This window comes from Balaenoptera borealis (genome assembly GCF_965194805.1).
Source record: "Balaenoptera borealis genome assembly, chromosome: 9".
In the NCBI taxonomy this organism is placed as follows: domain Eukaryota; kingdom Metazoa; phylum Chordata; class Mammalia; order Artiodactyla; family Balaenopteridae; genus Balaenoptera; species Balaenoptera borealis.
This window is the reverse complement of record NC_138873.1, coordinates 26,654,993-26,676,154: the sequence shown is the minus strand read 5'-3', so window position 1 is coordinate 26,676,154 and position 21,162 is coordinate 26,654,993. Positions and strand designations below refer to the sequence as shown.

Below are 21,162 nucleotides of genomic sequence, written 5' to 3'. Positions count from 1 at the left end.
GACTTTAGTCGTCACAGAAGTATAAACACCTAATATATAAAATATGCCCAACTTTACTAATTATGAAAGAAATGCAAATGAAGGCATTAAAGTATTTTTTCTACAAAGACTGGGAGCAATGAAAAAGATTGTTATCAGAATTAGCTAGGGTAAAAAGAACAGGTACTCTGTTTACATTTGGTGGTAATACCTATTACCATCCTTATGAAGAGTGGTAACTATCACCTTATCCTTGGCTACATCCATTATTTTCATATTTTTGCTTTTTCCCATTCTAATGTCTACATTTTTCATTTGCCTTAAAAATTTATTTTTTATAATTTTCCTACAATAGAGATTAGATTCTGTAAAGCATATGGATTTTTATGGGATGTTATGTGTACTCTTACATCAGTTTAAAAAGCAATTCATAAGACACTGTCCCCCAAATGAGTATACTAGTACTTTTTTCCCACTAATAAACCAGCAACTCGTTTCAATTTGCACTTTTAAATGAGGAGAAATATTGTTTCCATGGCTTGTTAATTTACTCATGTAATTTGTATTTAACATTTTTTTTTAGTCAAGTTAATTCATTTGAGTCTTAAAATTCCTATCCTCTTAGTAATTCCCAAGAACTTTTATGTGGTATATAAACTCTTGGTTTGCCTCTGGTTGGGGATTCTCGCTCCACGCCACATGCTACTTAGCTCTTCCTCAGCCACTCCTGTGGTTCTGACCACCATCTTTATGCTAGAGACTTCTCACTCTACACCCTCTACAGCTAAATCTCTGCTTTTCCCCCCAAACAGCTTGGGACACACAGCTTGTGTGTTCTGCACACTGATTGCTAAATATTAAGATGCAGATATAAAAGGACCATTTTTAAAGACTAGGCTATTTTTAGGACTATTTTAAAGATTAGAGATGAATAATTAGAAAATGATTCTATAACATTAATGGATGGAAAGAAGCAAACGAATAAAAAATATTCTAGTTAACTCTGAATAAATGAATACAAAAATGAACTTTGAAGTTACTTTATTATAAAAATCCTTAAATGCAATGTTCCATAAAAAATATATACATGTTTTTATTTACACACTCTATTAACACTATTGATTTCAATTCAATTTTAAGTACAATTTTGAAAAGCATTCATGTTTTTTCTGAAAATATTAGAAAAGACTATATACATAAACTTCCAAAAACAAATACCATGCTGAGGCACAGAAAGGAAAAAATCCATTTTGTCTCTTGAAGTGGTTACAAAGGACCCTGGGGGTAACACCATTAAAGGAAGCAGGGTTATTAGAGACCGTTCACTGTTACTGTTCACAAATCTAGATGGAAAGGTTCACATGTGACAGTGGTTTTTGTTTTTTTTTTAAAGACTGCAGTTTTCCGACCAAAAGTGACAGTGTCAAACAGGCTCTTTACACTTTTATCCAAACCATGACATTCCATTTGATTAATATCGAGACGACACAATTTCTGAAATCATGACCTTTTCATGAAATCAAAGCAGAAAAACTGTTCAGGAAAAGCAGATCCTTCCAAGTTGGTGACCTTGGTTGATCTTACGAAAACTCTTTGGAATCTGCTGTAGGTCTATAACCAATCAAGGACTCTTTACCACCTTCATCTACAAGCAGATCCACTAACACATGGGGTTTGTCATAACCAAAGGAGGTGGTAGTGTTTCTCAGCGTTATGGACTCTTGTCCTTCTGTCTTTATTTCAGTTTTATTACTTGGGGGAAATTCTGAGTCAGGGCAGTTGTCTGATACCACAAGGCCACTATCAGAACCATTTCTGGAGTGATACGCATTTAAAGTGATGCTGCAGGTTTCAGACTGGTTACTGCTTGCATGGATAGAATTTTCTCCCTTTACTGGGGTCAGAGAGCTACCAGGGGCCAAGTCCGAAATATTTTCTTCAGTGATCACCACTTCTGTTTCACTAGAAAGATCTTCTCCATGTTCTGCTTTTCCTGGATTGTCCTCAGTATGCACGTTTGAAATTGTCCCCGGAGAGAGCTGCTCATTTTCTATGGCAATTGGTTGGTAGGTGATGGGCGATATATATTTTGATTCAGATTTTGTCTCTGAAGAGGCACTTTTTACCACAGACAGCTAGGGGAAGAGAAATCAGTGATTAAAAATAATAATTTATTAAACATAAGTGCTCATCCTCAAAAGAAAAATGGTCTAATGGTAATGGTTAACTAAATATACAACTGAATGGCATATTTAGGATAACAGTGTAATAGAATCTGATAGTTGCCTTTTCTTTCTTTTTAATGGAAATATATTAAGATTAAAAACAATATTTTAGAATTTTTAGAAAGTCACTATCTCACCAACATATGTTGCTTTTTGTGTACTACCTTCGACATGTATGCATGTTACATTTGTAATGGGAGTGCAGTTACTTATTTTACGTAGTATTTCACCATTTGTCTTCATAATTCTAATCTTCATGGGCTCAGTAATTTTACACTGATGGTTAAATAATCTCTCTAATACTAAGTATTAAGGTGTTCCAATTTTCACCATTTATAGAACATGCTGAAGTGAATACTTCTATACATCTTTTTATTTATGAAATTATCTTAAGAATTAATTCTTAAGAGAGGAATTACTAGATCTAAGAGTGTGGCATGTTTAGGATGCTACTACTCTGTACACCCACTGTATGCTTACCTTCCCCTCGGGGCTATAATTACTTTTTGCCAGCATATACCAGGTTTATTACAAGGTACTAATGGATATTCAGGTTTATTTTTCCTTCTCTAGTGGGTGTAACATAGCATACTGCAAGGTTGGTTTGTGCTTAACTACTAGTAGTAAGAATATTATAATTCATAGGTGAATTGTCTACTAACTATTGATAGTTCTTAACCCCTCTACTTAAAGATAATGTTTCCATAACAAATTTAAATATGCCCTTTGCATATCACAGATATTTTGCCTGTCATATTTGATTTAAATAGTTATCATTCTGATACTTTTAAATGTTCTTTTCATCAGACAAAGACTTTTAAATGTTAGGCATTAAAATGTCACACTTCTTGTTTAGACTCACTGTTGGGTCATCTTTCCTTCTACCCTCTAACCACCATGAAGAGTTTCTGTATTTGCAGATTTTCAAAAGCCACGCTTTCCTGACACTGGGCCTTAGCACACACTGTCCCTTAGTATCTGGGTAAACTCCTATCTGTCCCTCAAGACTGTTCAGGCATCACTGCCTCTGGAAAAGCCATGACCAACCCTACCCTGCAAAGGTAGAAGAAAAGAAGTCCTCACTGGCACGTATATAAACGTCTATCTTTGAACCTATCACACCGGACAACCATTGAATACTTATCTTTTTTTTCCCCACTAGACTTTAAGCTCCTTAGCACTGTCTCACTATGCCTCTGCCCCATGCATAAAAAAGCATAGTGCATAGTAAAAAATATGTAGTTTTGGATGTGTGGAAGATTGAGTTATTTATGATAGGTGACATACTGCTGAACATCATTCTACTTTAAAAAACAAATTTTAAGAATTATCGGGGCTTCCCTGGTGGCGCAGTGGTTGAGAATCTGCCTGCCAATGCAGGGGACACGGGTTCGAGCCCTGGTCTGGGAAGATCCCACATGCCGCGGAGCAACTGGGCCCGTGAGCCACAATTACTGAGCCTGCGCGTCTGGAGCCTGTGCTCCGCAACAAGAAAGGCCGCGATCATGAGAGGCCCGCGCACCGCGATGAAGAGCGGCCCCCACTTGCTGCAACTAGAGAAAGCCCTCGCACAGAAACGAAGACCCAACACAACCATAAATAAATAAATAAATAAATAAAAATTAAAAAAAAAAAAAAAAGAATTATCAAAAATTTCAAATTAACATTTTAGTGTACATTTGACCCTTAAGCAATACAAGGGTTAAGGGCACTGAGCGTCTATGGAGTCAAAAAACCCACATATGACTTTTGACTCTCCAAAAACTTAACTACTAATAGCCTGCTGTTGGCCAGAAGCCTTACTGATAACATAAATGGTCAATTCACACATATTCTGCATATTATATTCATATCTACATCTATTTTATACATTCATAACATACCTAACTTTTTCTTAATTTTTTCAGTATTTCTCGGCTATGTGGTTTGTCTGAGAGTTTTTTCAAATTCTCACAAATCTCAAAAAAAATTTCCAGAATATTCATTGAAAAAAATTCAAGTATAAGTGGACCCACACAGTTCAAATCTGTGTTGTTCAAGGGCCAACTGTATATAATTAAAGAAAAAATATTTAAATATATTACCAAGGATTTGGGTAACATGATGTTTTCTCTCTTAAATGGATTCATCTTCTTAACGAGACAACATACAGCTACCAGGGCAAGTACTAGAAAGAGTAGTAAAGCAGCAACAATTGGAATCCAAACAGGATCTAAGAAAAGGGAAAAATCACAAATTAGAATTACAATGGAACACTGCTATATCCATCAAATAGTTAGAAAGTCTTAGTGCTATTCTTTAACAGATTTACATATCAGGTAATTAAATGGTCAGAGTTTTAAAGAACACTGACACAGAAGTCAGGAGAGATGAGTAAAAAATTACGTACCTGTCCTGGATACCAACATGATTCTTCCCAGCTTTGAGATTCTAAACTTTCTGTGACTACACTGTCATGATATGATGTGGCTAAAATAACTTTTTCATAACAATTTCCTTACAGCCCCAAATACAGAGTGTTTCTAGAGTTACACTTTTCTCTCAGTTGAAGAGGCAAAAGAAAAATATTTTAAATATATCTCTTTAGAAATAAATTCTGGCAATGTCTCTAACTCTTAAAATAATTTAGTCCCACCCTTCTGAATTCTTAAATTGTTAAAGATTACAAAAACTTATAAAAATACACAGATGTGTATACACACACACACACACGCACACAGGAAAGTTGAACAGGAATAAATTCCCACTGAATGAAAACCAGATACAACGAATAATATAAAATTGGGAAGATCCGTTTCAGAGCACAAACATCTATAATCACGGTTGTATATTTTTCTCTAATGCTGCTTTTTATTTTCACAGCACAATTTTCAATATTTTTTTTTCCATAGTCCTCTCTTCCAAATTAACAGTACTCGGGACTTCCCTGGTGGTCCAGTGGTTAAGACTCCGTGCTTCCACTGCAGAGGGGTGAGGCGCGGGTTCGATCCCTGGTCGGGGAACTAAGATCCCATATGCCGTGTGGTATGGCCAAAAAAAAAAAAACCAAACAAATCCAAAAACAAACAAACAAACAAAACAAATTAACAGTACTCTACATACTGTGGTGGTGTTTGCCCTCCTTCATAGCATTTTATTACCTTTAATTTCTATTCTAATAATGACTCTGGAAGCTACTCAAATAAATGCCTCTATCACACCTGTTACAGGAGGTGAAAAAAATTATTACAATAGGAAAAGATAAAATAACCCCATAAGCAACACTGGCACGTTGCTTAGAAGCACTGAGCAGGCAGGTAGGGAATGCTGCTTATGAGCCACGATGGTGCCAATCATGTGGACACAATATCAGCCCAGTTTGTAACTCAGGATTTTTTTTTTTTTAATAAATCTGGGGCATTTGCATTATTTCAAATTTTATGCATGAATTAGGATTTTCTGACTCCAAATAGTATAACACAAACTGGTATTAAATGCACTGCATTATTTTAAGTCACCTATTTGAAACCCTCATATAATGGCCTAAAAGTTTTTAGTATTAATTTTAGGTGTTTGGTCTGATTCTTCAGCCTAGATTTCCATTCTTCAAAAAGAAATTTGTACTGTGTTATTTTTTGTACACTTTTTTAACCTAGAAAATATGTTCTAAAAACATCTGAGCAATCAAAAAAATTATATATACACCCAAAGACAATCACCAAAGCATGATTTATCATAGAGAAAAATCTACAAGTAATCAAAAGTCCAAAAATTGAGGAACATTAAATAAATATGATCTTCATAATAAAATGTTCTAGAGATATTAAAAATAATATTAATAAAGTATGTAAAATAACACGGAAAAATATTTATAGCATATGCTTGGAGCAGTATACAAAGTTACATATACTACATAATATGATCAAGGCTACACAGCAAAAGAAAAAACAGGATGGGAAAAAACCACCAAACTGTGAGCAACTGAGTGTCTGTAATTTAGAACTACAGATCATTTTGTTTCCTTCTGGCTTTTTATATTTCATAAATTATCTATAATGAACATTTAAATTTCATACCATGGAAAAAAAAGTCCAAATTTTTGTTAAGGTACCTGCCAAATGAGAATGCCAGTTCTGAAGTTCTATCATATGTATCCCCCTCACACACACAAGAAATAATAAAATAAAAATAATGATTTTAAAATGTGTTATACAATTGACCTACAATCCACATTTAAAGCTATCTATATTTATTTTTGGATGTTAAATTTCCAGTGCTTGTCCAGTTCACATATGACACAATTTTAGTCAATGAACATTGCTGCTTTTAGTTTTTAAACTTACTGTCCTCATAAAGAACATTTTAATGGATATATAACAACTTGTTATATTGGAGTAATAAATTGACTTATATCATTATGCATAATCCTGAAATGCAGACATTTATGCACATGGTTTTATGTTTTTGTTATATTTTTTCTTTCCTGGGTCAAAAGGTCATCACATGGCTTTCTAAATTGGTTGCTTTGTATCTCTTAATGCCTGAAAAATGGCCTTATTTTTAATTTTGAACTTCTCTGAAGAATGGAACTACTGAGTATTTTTTAAAAGAGCAGAGATTTATTGAAATTACAAATTGCCTCTTTTTACATTACCCTATTTTAGTGATCACTCCCTATATTTAGGAAAAAATGGCAAGAACTTACCTCCTGTGCTGTTATTATCAAAAACGGTAATACAAAGTTCTTCCGACTTCTCAGTTGTAACAGCCCACATTTCTGAGACTCCTTCTGCGGAAACACAGTACTCAGAGTTCAGCGAGGACACAGGAATATTTAAGAAGCACTGAGTCTCGTTACAATCATCTTCTTTCTTTATGTACATTTTATCTGTGGTCTGGAAAGAGGAAAAAAAAACAATGAAAATGCATGACTCCTTTTAATTTGGAAAGAAAAAAATCAATCATCCAACATGATGAATGCTGAACATGTCTGAAAATAGTGTTGATATCAAACAATAAGTCAATTTGTTACTTCAACATGGCATGGTGCTATATATCCATTAAAATGTTCTTTATAGAGATAATAAATTTAAAAATTAAAATAGAGATTATGAATTTAAAACTCTTAGTTGTCAAACCAACAAATGTTCATTAGTCCTGTTCCTCTAGTGCTAGAAACTTAGCTGGTGAGAGAGAAAAGCATCTCATGGTAAGAACAACATAGGTATTATGCAAAGGCTGTATCTCTTGGCAGTGATACACAGAAGGGATTGAAGCAATCTCTGGGAGTTGATCATTCATTCAACCAGCCACAGTGCACGGATCACTGTGCTACGGCCTGAGAACACAAAGGTAGGGCAGTGGTGCCTGACCTCAAATAACTTTATCATAGAGTGTGGAAGACAGATAAGAAAGAAATGTAAGAGTAACAAGTACTCCAAGAGGACCACTCTATGGAACAAGGAATAACCAGACCAGAGAAGAGGAAACAGTCCACCTTGTCAGAAAAGATTTCGAAGGAGAGATGATATGCCAGCTGAATACTGAAGAATGAGTAGAAATTTTCCAAAGTAGAAAAGGTGGAGAAGGGCATTCTGTGAAAGAGCAGTGTACCTGCAGGAAACTAAGAACAACAAGCAGTTCACCAAAGCACAAATGAAAATGAAGGTGGAAGGAATGGGGAGACAGGTAGCTGGAAATGATGCAAGAGGCCAAATCATGAAGGCCTTGCAGGCCATGCCATGGAAGAGGATTTAGATATTATTTTGTAGCTGATGGGGATTTGTTAAAGAGTTTTAAGCAGTGAAGTAATATGGTCAGATTTGCACTTTAGAAAGACATCTCAGCTACCAACCAAAGTGATGTTTTAAAACCTAAATCAGATGTCATTTTTCTGCTTAAATCTTTCCAGAGGCACAATGTCTCACTGAGAATAAGAGTCAAATCCCTCCAAAGCCGTTAGAGAAGTGGCACCTAGTGAACTCTCCGACCTCATCTGCCCCCGTGCTCTAGCCAGCCTTGCTGCTCCCTTCACATGCCTGGGCGCTACTGCCAGGCTCTGCCTGATGCCCTCTTCCCACATACATCCACAGAGTTCACCTCCTAACCTCCTCCAGCCCTGGCTCCAGTTAACACTTCCCAGTGAGGCCTGGCCACCCTGCTGAAAATCACTACTGCCCAGCCCTCTTCTCTGCTTTGTTGTTCTCCACAGTACTTATCACTGGAGTTTTTTTGTCTGTACTGTTCACTGCTATCTCCTGGTGCCTAGAAGGCACCGGGCATGTGCTTAACAAATATTGTTAAATAAAGGAATGGCAGTGCTGTGGAGAATGGTTGGACCAGAAAAAGTCTAGTCAAAGTGTCGTCTGCACACCAGTGCTAGAATGTAATCATATCCCACAGTAGTACTGTTAGTGTTTTCTTTCAAAAACAAAGATTCCAATTAGAGCTTCATATTATTTCACATCACTACATAACTACCGATGAGGAAGAAAAGATTAAAACTATCCTCATCTTACCAGTGGAGAAATGGAAAAACACAGGTTAATATCCTAGATTAGGACCATGCTGTTAAAAGAGGCAAAGAAAAACTTAAAATGTTTTCACATGGCCAGTGTTAAAGATTACCGCCAGTACTGATTCCCTTCAGCAGCATTCATATATTTCTTCTTTCTTAGTAAAACTTATGATCCATGAGTCTTGCCTGAATATTCATGAACATTCCACTTTCATTACACCACATATAGAAACAACTTATGCTAGCAACAGAAAAATTTCCATTTTGAAAAAGATGAAATAGAAACATACCTCACTTCCATTTATTCTCACAAACACATTGTACGTGAATGTATAACAAGTATTTTCATCATCATATATGGCTTCTGGTTCGTTTTCATTTACCGTAATTAAAGGGTGAAATATATCAACAATGATTTGGTCTTCCTTCTTTCTGATACCCAGTTTAGGTGGTCCAATTTTCCCTGAGGGGACAAAAAAGGAGTAGAATTTGTACCAGCCTTGGAAATTCAGTGTATTACGTATCACTACCAAAACTCAATCAATCAACCTACTCTTTTTGTTCTTGTTGTTCTAAAGCAGGACCACATTTAAATCATTCCACAGATATCTAGAAGATATTTTAACTGTCCTTAGTGAATCTTGGTAAAAAGCCTTGACATAATAGAAGCTCTATGAAGTTATTTTTCCTTTATCTTTGCTTCTGTAGATTAAAAAACATTAAACAGAAAACAGAAAATGTTCTCTAAAAAACGTTTCAGAAAAGGCATTTTAGTTATCTTTGAATCTTCACTGAAACTCTTTGTATTTCCAATGCCTATGGATATCTGGAATGAAGGCTCTATAAAAGTTTGCTAAATACATTCAATTTTTATTATGAAAATCAGAACTAGATATTCACTGATTCCACAAATATTTACTATATGTCTTTGATGTCTGGAACCTTGTAGGTGAACCATTTATCTATTCTTCACGTATTCATTGCACACCTACTGTGCGCCAGGCAGGTCTGTTTTTACTCACCAATGTATCCTCAGGAACTAGCATACTTTCTGGCACATAGTATGCCCTTGATAAATCTGTGTGGGAAAAATCTGACATATAGAGGGTATAATTATCAGGTGACAAAAGCATGGACTCTGGGGAAGAAAACTACTTCAAGGGCAAGTAGAGGAGGGGCCTGTAGAAGAGACAAAGGAGGCACGATCCAAAAAGAAGGAGCAGAACCAAGGTGGGGGCTGAAGCTGAACTAGGATGAAGGCGATTATGGAACTCTAAAATTTTTAATGTATTAAATTGGTATTAAAATTCCCACAGGCCTTGAGGACTTAAGGTAGAGGGGAAGACGGAGAGCAGCTCTCACAGTCCTCAGTGAACGCGACTAAGGGAGGAGTGACAGAGGACAGAGAGGGGAAGGGGTGCAGAGTGCAGACCCACACTTGCATGGGGTGGAAGTGTCACAGCTTAGAAGGGGCAAAGTGAGGGGAGCCTCTTAGCCCTATTTTGTGGGGCTTGGGAGAAGAGAAGACAGGAACTCCCTAAATTCCTCCAAATGTTTCTGGGGCATTCTGATAATTTTTAGCAACTGTTTATAAAAGCAAATATATACAGAAGACATGCATAAGATTAAAATTTAGACATGTATACATTCCACTCACCTTCTTTGCATAAAATAAATTCTCTTGACTGTGCATAGACTGACTCCTCTTGTCCAAGCCTAGCTTTAACTCTAGCCCAGAGAGGGCTTGATGGATCGTCAATTATGGAAAAGATATTACAAGAATGATGGGAGGTATTGCAGGCATCAATCCACTGCCCGTCCCTAAAATGAAGAAGAACAAAGAAACACAAAGGTAACTTTTATTGTTAACACATAAACTTGAACCATCTCTGTCTGTGCTTTGCTTTTCATTCATAGCATGGAGCTGGTAGAAAGAGTTGAATAAGAATAGGATGGAGAAGCTAGACAAAGTAGGAAACCTTTACTCTTTGGTTAGAAGGTCTATAGTAAATTCATTTACAATGAAGAGGCTCAATTCAAAATAAGACCTGTACAAACCACATTCCACATGTAATTTTTAAAAATCTGTTCTTTAAACAAATCAATTTCATTGAGTCATTACTTAATTACAGAATCCAACATATTACAATCACTCCTAACACTTGTCAAAAAATTTTTTGAAATTTTTCTTTCTATTCGACAGTACATACACTATAGGACGTAAGAGGACTTCCCTGTTTTTAATACAGAACTGTAACCTTTATTTGTCATGCCTTAAAATGTCAGAAGTTAGTGATACTCCTCTACGTCAATTCTGACAGGAAGAAGAACTAAATGGCAGGAAGTATTCTGAAAAGAACTAATTTGCATCCTTATTACTTCTGGAAGTCTATAAGCAGTTCAGGAAGTACTGCCACATGGGAAGGAACAATGATGGAAGTAAACAAGTCATGAAACGTGAAAGGACCTGGGCAAAAACAGAATGAAAAAGATAAAAGAGTTAACACTCACCTATAGGTCATCACCTGTACGGTAAACACAGGGCTCCGCGGCATAATTGGGTAATCCCAAAATAGAACAGTATTCAAGTTATAGGCCTCAATTCTAAGATTGGTTGGTGTCGGCACTGTAAGATGGATGGATGTAAGAAGCTAACATTAACATTAGAAAACCTCAATATAAGAAGCCAAATTAGCCAAATATGTACTTGAAGAAAAGAATTCACCAGAATAGATAAAAAATGTATTTAAATTAAGGTATTTCTAAAAATTAATTTTATTTAAAAATGTATAGAAGTGTTTGGATTCATTTTAAATTACTGAAACAACACTGTAATGCAAGGGGAACACAAATATAGTATGAGCAATAAATTCCTAGAATGTTTGAGGAGTTTTTATAAATAACTGTACTGCCTGTTGCAATAATAATCCTCAATTCATTTAATCACTAGAATTTTCTATATTTGATACCACAGACTGTATTCAATGTCTAGAGAGGAACTGGCTACAAGAGGGATAGTCAATTTCACTCTAAAATACTACCTGGGCTCTCAACCCTCCAGCCAGTACTATTACACACTTTTACTACCTTTTCTCTAGCACAGCAATAGATGCCTAACAATTGCCTGACGGAGCCATCAGGCATTCCAGTTTCATCAACATTTTGCTCTCTGAGGTGTGCAGGGCTTTTTTCAAAACATACCCTGTATTTCTTCCTGCTTTTGCTCTTTTAAACCAATTTAGAAAATGTTTGTTGATAAGACATGAAAGTGTTACACAAGAGAATAGGCAGAAGTCATTTTAACATCTTATAATCAAACACTACAATGACCATAATCTAGTTACTAAAAGCAGCTATTTTTTTCCCCTGCTCAGTGTAAAAGGTTACTGTTCACCACCCCTTAAAACACTGAACACACACACATCTCCTCCCTTCCTCTCTCTCTCCCTTTCTTTCCCTCCTTTCCTTCCCTTCTTCATGAATGAACATGAAGGTATAGACAGAGTTAGCAATATGACCCGAAATTTAAGCTTATTCAATCCTATCTATCTGGAAACCTCCACTAAACATGATGTGCTTATACAACTAAAATAAATAAATGAATAGCAATGTGGTCAGGTGCAGTGGCTTCCAAACATAACTTATCATCCTAAAAAATTCAAAGACAGCCAAAAGTTTATACTTTTTTAAAGTATCCCAGATGATAATGATGATCACTTATGTTTACACCTAGTAGACTGCTCTAATAAGAAAAATATTCCCTCGGTTGGCTATTAAGAAATCTGGGTTCTTTCCTTGCTATACTACTAAAGAGTTACTTCGGAATTCCTCACCTGTCAAGTGAGGTGTTAATTTCACACACATAGGATATTTGCTTACTGTTGAAGAAAACACCTACTATATTTTTTCCCAAAACAAAAATTCCAATATTTGAACCCGAACTGGTACATTGTCTTAATTTACAACTATTTAGCACCTGTATTATTGTTTCAAAGCAGAACATGGATCAAGAGTTATATGGACTAAAGGACAATTAGATTCTACTGCCATTTTTTCCCTTTTTTCTGATTATTTTTTCCTTTACATCAGTGGTTTTCCACAAGGGATGATTTCGTCCCCCCTGGACAGCCGGCACTGTTGGAGACATTTTTGGTTCTCCTGACTGGCTGTTAGTGGTGGGGTGCTACCGGCCTCTAAAGGGTAGAGACTAGCGATGCTGCTGATATCCGATAATGCACAGGATAGCTTTCCACATTTTGGCAGTCCAAAATGCCATCAGTGCCAAACACCGAGAAACCCTGCTTTATTATAATTTTAGGAATCTTTTTTATTTAGGAGGAAAAACTAATTTAAAAACAGAATGCAATAAGAAATCATCTCACACCAGTCAGAATGGCCATCATCAAAAAATCTACAAACAATAAATGCTGGAGAGGGTGTGGAGAAAAGGGAAGCCTCTTGCACCGTTGGTGGGAATGTAAATGGGTGCAGCCACTGTGGAGAACAGTAAGAAGGTTCCTCAAAAAACTAAAAATAGAGCTACCATATGACCCAACAATCCCACCCCTCCTTATATATCTCAAGAAAACGAAAACACTAACTTGAAAAGATACATGCACCCCAATGTTCATAGCAGCATTATTTACAATAGCCAGGATACGGAAGTAACTCATGTGCCCATCAATGGATAAATGGATAAAGAAGATATGGTGTATATACACACAATGGAATACTACTCAGTCATAAACAGAACGAATGAAATTTTGCCATTTGCAACAACATGGATGGACCTAAACGGTATTAGTGAAATGAGTCAGAGAAAGACAAATACTGTATGTTATCACTTATATGTGCAATCTAAAAACAAATGGCAGACTATAACAAAACAGAAACAGGCTCACAGATATAGAGAACAAACCAGTGATTACCAGTGGGGGGGGAGGGGCAAGATAGGAGTAGGGGATTAAGAGGCATAAACTATGTCTAAAATAAATAAGCTACAAGAGTATACTGTACAACACAAGGAATATAGCCAATATTCTATAATAACTTTAAATGGAGTATAATCTATAAAAATACTGAATCACTATGCTATACACTTGAAGCTAATATAATATTGTAAATTATACTTCAATAAAAAAAATAAATAAATAGATAAATTAAATAAAACAGAATTTTTTTGATAAACCAGTACATTTTATGTTTCCCGCTCAGCAAATAGCTTTGGTTACTGCTGAAATGTCTAACTTCCATACGATTCACCAAAGCAGCAAAACAATTTGTGCCTGAAGGTTGAGATTATGAAGCTGGAAGGATGTCTCAGATTCAAGTACTCAGTAGGTACAACATGCCCTTTGATCTGCAGCCAGTGATCAGACATCTACCATTTTTCTACTTACTCTTTCTTTCTGGAATACTGTTGATGGCTGCTGGTACTTATCATCTTTGGTTCTCTAAGCAATTTCCTTGCAGGTGAGTCAGGAAGCACTGGTCTTGCCAGATTTAGCCCTGGTTTTGGTGGAGTTCCCATGGCCATACACAGCAGGGTAGACTAAGGCCTCCTTAACAGGGTTCCTTTTCCTATGGTGTGTTTGCACCTCAACTTCAGAAACAACCATCTCAAACAGCTTACATTCTATGGTTGAGGAGGAAATTAAGACACCCCCCTCCAGGTTCAATTCAACATTGATACCAAATAATAATCACACATACAAATATAATTTTGCAACTAGATAAAAAAGAGAGGTACCTGATGTTAAGCAAACTCATAATGAATCAGAACTTCCCTCAGAAGCCATTTCTTAATTTTAGCATCTTTTGCTTCTCTCGTGGCTGAGAATTTACAAACCATCAGGTCCTGGTTTCTTTTTGTTTAACAGTCCTTCCCTTGATTACTCTCTCTAATCTCATATTTTACAAGAAACAAGAAGAAACCACATGGCACCTTCAATCTGCTTGGAAACCTCCTTCACTAGGCCACTGGGCTCACCAGGCACATTTCCTGCTTTCCCTGCTACTGAAGGTGATGGTGTTGCTAAGCTTCCTGCTACTGTGTAACAAGGATCCTCTTTCTCATTTCCAGTGAAGTTCTTCACTTCCTTTTAAGCCCCCTTTAAAAAAATTATTCCCAATAGGAATGACATTTTAACTGTATGTACTCAATCTGAGATTAATTTCTGCATTTGAGGAAAAGGCATACAGAAATCAATCTGTATTCTAGAATATCAAATAAAGTGCATTTAAATTTAAGAGGTTACTGAATCATACATTATAAAATACAAACAGCAGTAGACTTGTGCTACATTAGATTAGTTTTTCGTGTGAGTCAGGTGATATTTCCCATAATTTAAGTGAAAGCTTGACATGGTTAGACTAGGATAAGGACTTAAACCACAGCTTCCAAAGCAATCAAGACAGGTGGTAGAAGAGGTTTCAATGGAACCAGCAAATAGAAATTACTACTAGATTATAGGAGAAACTTTTAAATATTGACACCAAAGGATGTAACCTGTGGTTTTAACGCTACCAGAAGAGAAACCATGCGGTTATTAGACATCTGCCTTTGTCATCTTTGCTAAAATCTCATGATAAATTGACATGAGTAACTCGTTTTCTTAAGTTTCAGAATTTTATAACCTAAAGTTTACATGGCTACATATTCAGATAAATAATTGAGGCTTACAACAAACTTCTATTCATAAAAAATTTACCCTATGTCAATAAAAATGTATGTAGAAATAGCAAGAGAGTGTGCAGTTAAAGGAAAGATCCTACTAGAGTATTTCATGAAGTAGAATAAGCTTGCACATTTCCCTATCTCTTAAAAATGCCGACAGTTTTCTGTAACACATGTTGTTTTTGAAAATGGGTTCAGAGCTATTTGGAGCATTATATCTGCATCCTACCCAGAGTACACTTTAGCTCTTTGAAGATCTGCTTCCCAGAACTCCTCTAGGAACTAGCAGCTGAGAATTAAACAAAACCAAACAAAGAAGAATCACTCTTCATAACGTTTTAAGCACAATGCAGACAAAAAGGAGAGTTCTGATTACAACTAACTGCTTCCTGGTGATAAATATGAAAAAAGACCAAGGTAGAGAACAGAAAAGACATATGAAGATCAGCAAGTGGTGAAGCAGTGCCGCTGGATGCGGCAATGGAGATGTCATGGAAGCCCCCAAAGCAGCAGCCGGAACAGCTCTGTAATAATTACCGGGGAAGGCAGCAGAAGGGGAAGCAAACAGCTACAGACATTTCCAGGTTTCCTCTGCATGGACGGTGACAGAAGCATAGGCTGCCTCCTGTGCTCCATCCCATAACCACCAAAAGTATCTGTGCCTCTACGGGAAGAGGCACAGCCACAGTAGTTCACCGAGTTTTACACAATAGCATTCGAAGACTAAATAAAAGATGTGTACATATAAGGCCAAACAGAGCTCTGTACTCTGTAGACACCATGTGACTATCTGCTCACCAACCTCTCTATGGGAAGGACAAACTGAGAAGCATAAAGAAGTAAGGATACACGGGCCAGTAATTAAATCGTTTTGGAGGATTCTAGGTCATCTGACACTACAACTCAAAAACAAACGCTCTAAATTAAAGCATCCAGACCCTTTACTGAATAAGCAACTCTCAGAGAAAAGAGCTAACAACTTCCTCGTGTTAAAGATGAGGGGCCATGGACGTTTTCACAAAGGTCTCTTCTTACACTGCAAAATGAGAAATGGCATGAGAAATCCAGGCAGAAAAAGTGAAAAACATCAAATCCGGACTTTGGCATTTTTTTCAGATATATTTATGATTATGATCTATCTACTGAATGGTTTTATAGTGCTGATAAAATAACTTTTTCTTAATGCTTTCCAACTTTTTCTCTTAGCAAGTAGCAGCGTCCTCTAGACTTAAGATGAATAAAGACATTTAAGAATTCTTGCACATGGTGTTTCAAGCATTCATAAAAGTTTTAAAACTGAAACATATCAATATTTTGGGGCTTTGAAATGAATCATATCCATCACTTCGTGAAACTAATGGAAAAACGGTCCTTTTTCTACTTCCTTCTGTTATTTCCTTGTACCTTCAGAAAAAGAGTACCAGAACTAAGGGTTCAAGTGAGGACATCTAAAATATTTCAGGACTATTTCACCTGCCATATGATAGCTCCTTAGCCGGGTCAACACCCCTAGTATCCCTGCAGTCTTCTCTTCCTCCTGACTGTCTTCACGTTTTACCACTCACTCTCTCTTTCTTAAAATGTGGGGTCCAGAAGTAATGCAACTGATGTGAATGAAATACTTTTCCTCCTTTCTTTTTTTTTAAAGAGATGGGCATATCAAATAGTGGCTTACACTGAACCCATAATTAACTAAAATCCCCCCAGATCTTTCACTCAAATCACCAAGTTAGGGCTTATCCAAAAAATTTCTTCCCAGCCACTTTTCTGATCTGAAATGCAGGGTTCTATTATTGTTTCTGTTTATTCAGTTTCATTAGCTGGGTTTGCTTGGCAGGCCAATAAATTCTAATTGAACCAGATCCGCCTAGTCCCCGAGAGAAGTCATTTCTCAAGACTAATTCCCTTTTGGACTAATGCATTCTAAGTTGAGAAATAGTTTAGGAACTGAAAAAAACTAAAGAGGCCTTTTCAGTCTATGAAGAACAGGAAATAGGTGGAAGGAGTTAGCTGCTGAGCTTACTTTAAATTTCTCATATTAATCTGGATGAGTTTGTTTTTTTAAAAGCTGACACAATTTCTCATTCATAACTAAAACAATTTAATATTTAAAAATATATTTGTGAAAATAATGATGCACATAATTGAATGATAGTCACCAACATATATTAAACATTTACTACACGACAAGCTATGAGCTCAACTTTGTTACGCATTATCTAAGTTAAGCACCAAAACCATCCTAGGCGGGAGGTAATATTTACCAAAAAGGGAAAAAAGGCTTAGAGAAGCTACTTAAAGACTTGACAATGTGGAAAGTTTTGTTGGTTTTAATTAACAAAAGCTGCTTAAGCATCATTTCTATGATAGTTTAATAAAAAATGGGGAAAATAAGCTCCATATATAATAGGAACTGGAGATAATTGTTTTCTGATGACATCACAAGCATTTGCTTCAAGTAATTTTGCCTGATTTATCATACCATCACAATCACATGATGGCACTGCAAAATCTGAACAATGTATTAAATTATTTATTTAGAATGGACATGATTGAAATGGATATCTATTGAATAGTATTGGGATAATCTAAAATACACTCCCTTAATAAGAAAATTACAAGTAAACGCATTCCTTCTTGTCAGGAACTCATTTAATTCTGGTTCATCTTTCATTCTGATTCTTTGTCCAATTAAAATGGAACCATAAATTATCCATTTAGCTCATACAACAATTGCGCTATTGCTGCCAGACTGTATAAGACAGCTCTTTAAAGGGGTTATTTTTCTCTTCAATTCTTTAGGGTTTCTTTTATGTAGAACCAAAAGGTGGATCTTTCAAAAATCCATACAAATCATGAATCAGAATAAAATGAAAAAACTATTATTAATACCCTCTTCAATAAATATAATTGAAATGCACTGATTTAAGTATTTTGAATCTCTGGAAAACATACAGATTCCAAAGAAAATAATGAAAAATTTCAACACACCCAGAGCATTACCTGAAGTTAGAGACTGAAGAGTTGATAACCAAGTGGAGAAGGTGAATTAAGAGCCCCGCCCCTATGCTAAAGCATATGCTCTTCAGATAATACCCAGGGTGGAAGAACAAACTGGAAGAAGGTAGCTGACACCTGTGTTTATAAAATGCTGGAGTACAGAAGCCACAGAAGATCTTCCTGTGGGGGGAAGGCAGGCAATCCTACTCCCAGGGCCGGCTTCAAGGACATACGAACTATGTACTCACGAGGGGCCCCATGCTCAGGAGGGCTCTGTACTCAGAAGGAAGGGCCGTGCACTTGGTTTAATGCTCTGCCCTAGCCAGGAACTTCAGTCACCCTCTTCCTCTCTTCCCACATCCAGTGAATCATCAAGTTATGCTGACTCTGTCTTCTAATTTCTTCTTCTCCATTTAAACTGCCTCTTCCCATGGTCTCCTCCCAGACTTAAGCAGCAGGCTCCTAAGTGACCTCCCTCCTTTGAGTCTACCGCCAAACTATTCGGTAAGATGAATGGTCTTTCTAAATGGCCTATCTGATCCTGCATGAAATCATTTATCTCCTTAAAATAACCCCATGGCTGCCCACTGACTTGAGCAAGGGAGAGTGAGCCTGTTATTTTGCTGGCTAAGCATCTGTACTTCTTTCAGGAACATTATTGCTCTTCTTCTGGGAAGTCTCCTACTGCCACCACCTGTAACAATATGCTTCCCATGCAAGCTGGCGTCTGCCCCAAGCTAGGCAAATCAGAGCCTTCTTCCAGGATCTGGTTACGGTGGAGGAAGCTGCAAGATGTCAAAACCCAAAAGCTGTCAACATCCATGATTCCTGCCAAGTCGAGAAGACTGCCAACACTCAGAGTCAGTAGTAAGAAATGGAGGGTCTGGGCACTTTTGAGTTCCTGGTTCATCTTCCTGAGGCCCAGCTGGCATCTGTACCTTTCTGTTTAACTCTCACTTGGATTCTCTGAGCCAATAAATTCCTCTTTTTGTCTAAGTGAGCCAAAGCTGTGTTTCTGTCCTTTGCTGTTACACATGACAAGGCACTTCATTAATTGGTTCCTACCTCTCCACATACCCTTTCTCCCCTTATATCCTCACACACGTACTGTACAATAAAATGCTTAAGTTATTCCACTAGTTCAACCTGCTGTTTCACAGCCCTTCCTCTGCACACACAAGTCTCTCTGCACCTCCAGTTCCAACTCTGGGGTCATCTTCTTTGTGAAGCCTTTCCTGAGTCCCCTGCTTAGAGCCAGATGCCCATATCCTGCTTTCCAGTAAACTATGTGTAAGTTCAAGCTCTTATCACAAAGGACTGCAGCCGCCCTTGCGGATGACTAACTTGCCCCAGGTAATGGCAGAGTGCAGAGTTAAGAACTTGGACTCTGGAACCCAACTGCCAAGCTCCCCAGTGAATAGCAGCAACTTGGTTAGACCTCTCTGTGCCTCAGTTTCTCAGCCATATTTGGAGATACAACAGCACCTACTTTATAGGACTTTTGGGAAATGGTGTGATAAGAGCTTACAACAGTGCCTGATAACTGTTAGCTATAAAATCACGATCCTTGAAGGCAGAAACTAAATAACTCCCATTTTTGTATTCCCAACACCTGGCACAATTTCTTTTTCAAGGAATGACTTAACTATTTGTTTGCTTGACTTCTAAACGGCAAGCCAAAGGAGAGCTGGATATGAATGGAGCACATCTAACAAATGTCACTGAGGAAGTCGTAACACAGAGGTGCAGACCCAGAGTTTGCCAAGGGTAAAGGAGGCTGGGTCTCCCTGACTCCTTCCAGGCAGCTGCTAACTGCCTGCACAGAGAAGACACTCAAGACTGTCCGGTTTTCTGATAATCTAGGTTTATCCCTTTTGCAGAAAAACTACTGATTTCACTGGAGCTCTTAATTATCATTATACCTAGCTTTAGGAAAAACATGTTCTCATCATGTTTCCTGGAAAATCTCAAAAAGCAGGCGGAGATAAACGAGGAACTAGGCTATGCGGAGAGACCTACTGTCTGACAAATGGGCTCGTGAGTGCACGCACTGGACCACTTCCAGATTTACAGGTAAGAAGCAGTTAGTAAACTGCCTTTTCATAATTCTCAGCTGGCGAAAGAACTTCTAAGGATTCGGGGCCTACCTTACGAATATTTAAGTCATGAGCTGTGGCCACAGTGTACAACTGCTGACCAGGACACTCACTTATTTAAAAATTAATTAAGAGAACGTGTTTTGTTGTTTTGGTAACCACGTAAGGGGCCAGAGAAAGGGAAGTGAAGGCTGCAAACCGCGGAAACCCTGCGTCGCCTTCCCGGCGGCCGCCCCCTTAGGACCCGAAGCCACCGGGCGTCAACGACAAATGCGGGCGTCGAGGACAAATGCGGACGCGGCTCCTCCGCGGGGGGGAGGGTTCCTGGCCGGTGGGGTTCCCTCCCTCCCCTCCCGTCCCCACCCGGTCGCGGCGCTGCCGCGAGCAACAATACCCGAGGACAGCTTCTGATCCGCGGCGCCCATCTCAGCCCAGCTTCCGGCCTGCACGATAAGGACGAGGAAAAGGAAGAGAGCCATGCTGCTCCGGACCGACTCGGGTGCTGCCCAGAACTGCGGGCAGCCCCAGGCGCGGCCCTCGGGCCTCGGCCTTGCGTCATTTCCTCCACCGCAGACCATCCCGCCAGCGGGAGGCGGAGCGTGGACGGGAAAGTGGGGCGCGCACAGCGAAGCCGCGACCAGGACTGGGACGCCAGCCTGGACGAGAGGCGGGGCCAGAGCGGGGGAGGCG

General features: G+C 37.9%; 1 protein-coding gene across 1 annotated transcript; it reads right to left on the bottom strand.

The window, feature by feature from the left end:
* Positions 1–1,003: 1,003 nt before the first annotated feature.
* Positions 1,004–21,123, bottom strand: IFNGR1 (interferon gamma receptor 1). The gene is made up of 7 exons (XM_082405329.1): positions 20,867–21,123; positions 11,212–11,326; positions 10,358–10,521; positions 8,991–9,163; positions 6,889–7,078; positions 4,289–4,416; positions 1,004–2,114 (listed from the first exon to the last, which is right to left on the bottom strand). The coding sequence occupies exons 1-7, from the start codon at positions 21,048–21,050 to the stop codon at positions 1,560–1,562; spliced, it is 1,509 nt and encodes a 502-aa protein (XP_082261455.1). The 5' UTR covers positions 21,051–21,123; the 3' UTR covers positions 1,004–1,559.
* Between the last annotated feature and the right edge of the window lie 39 nt (positions 21,124–21,162).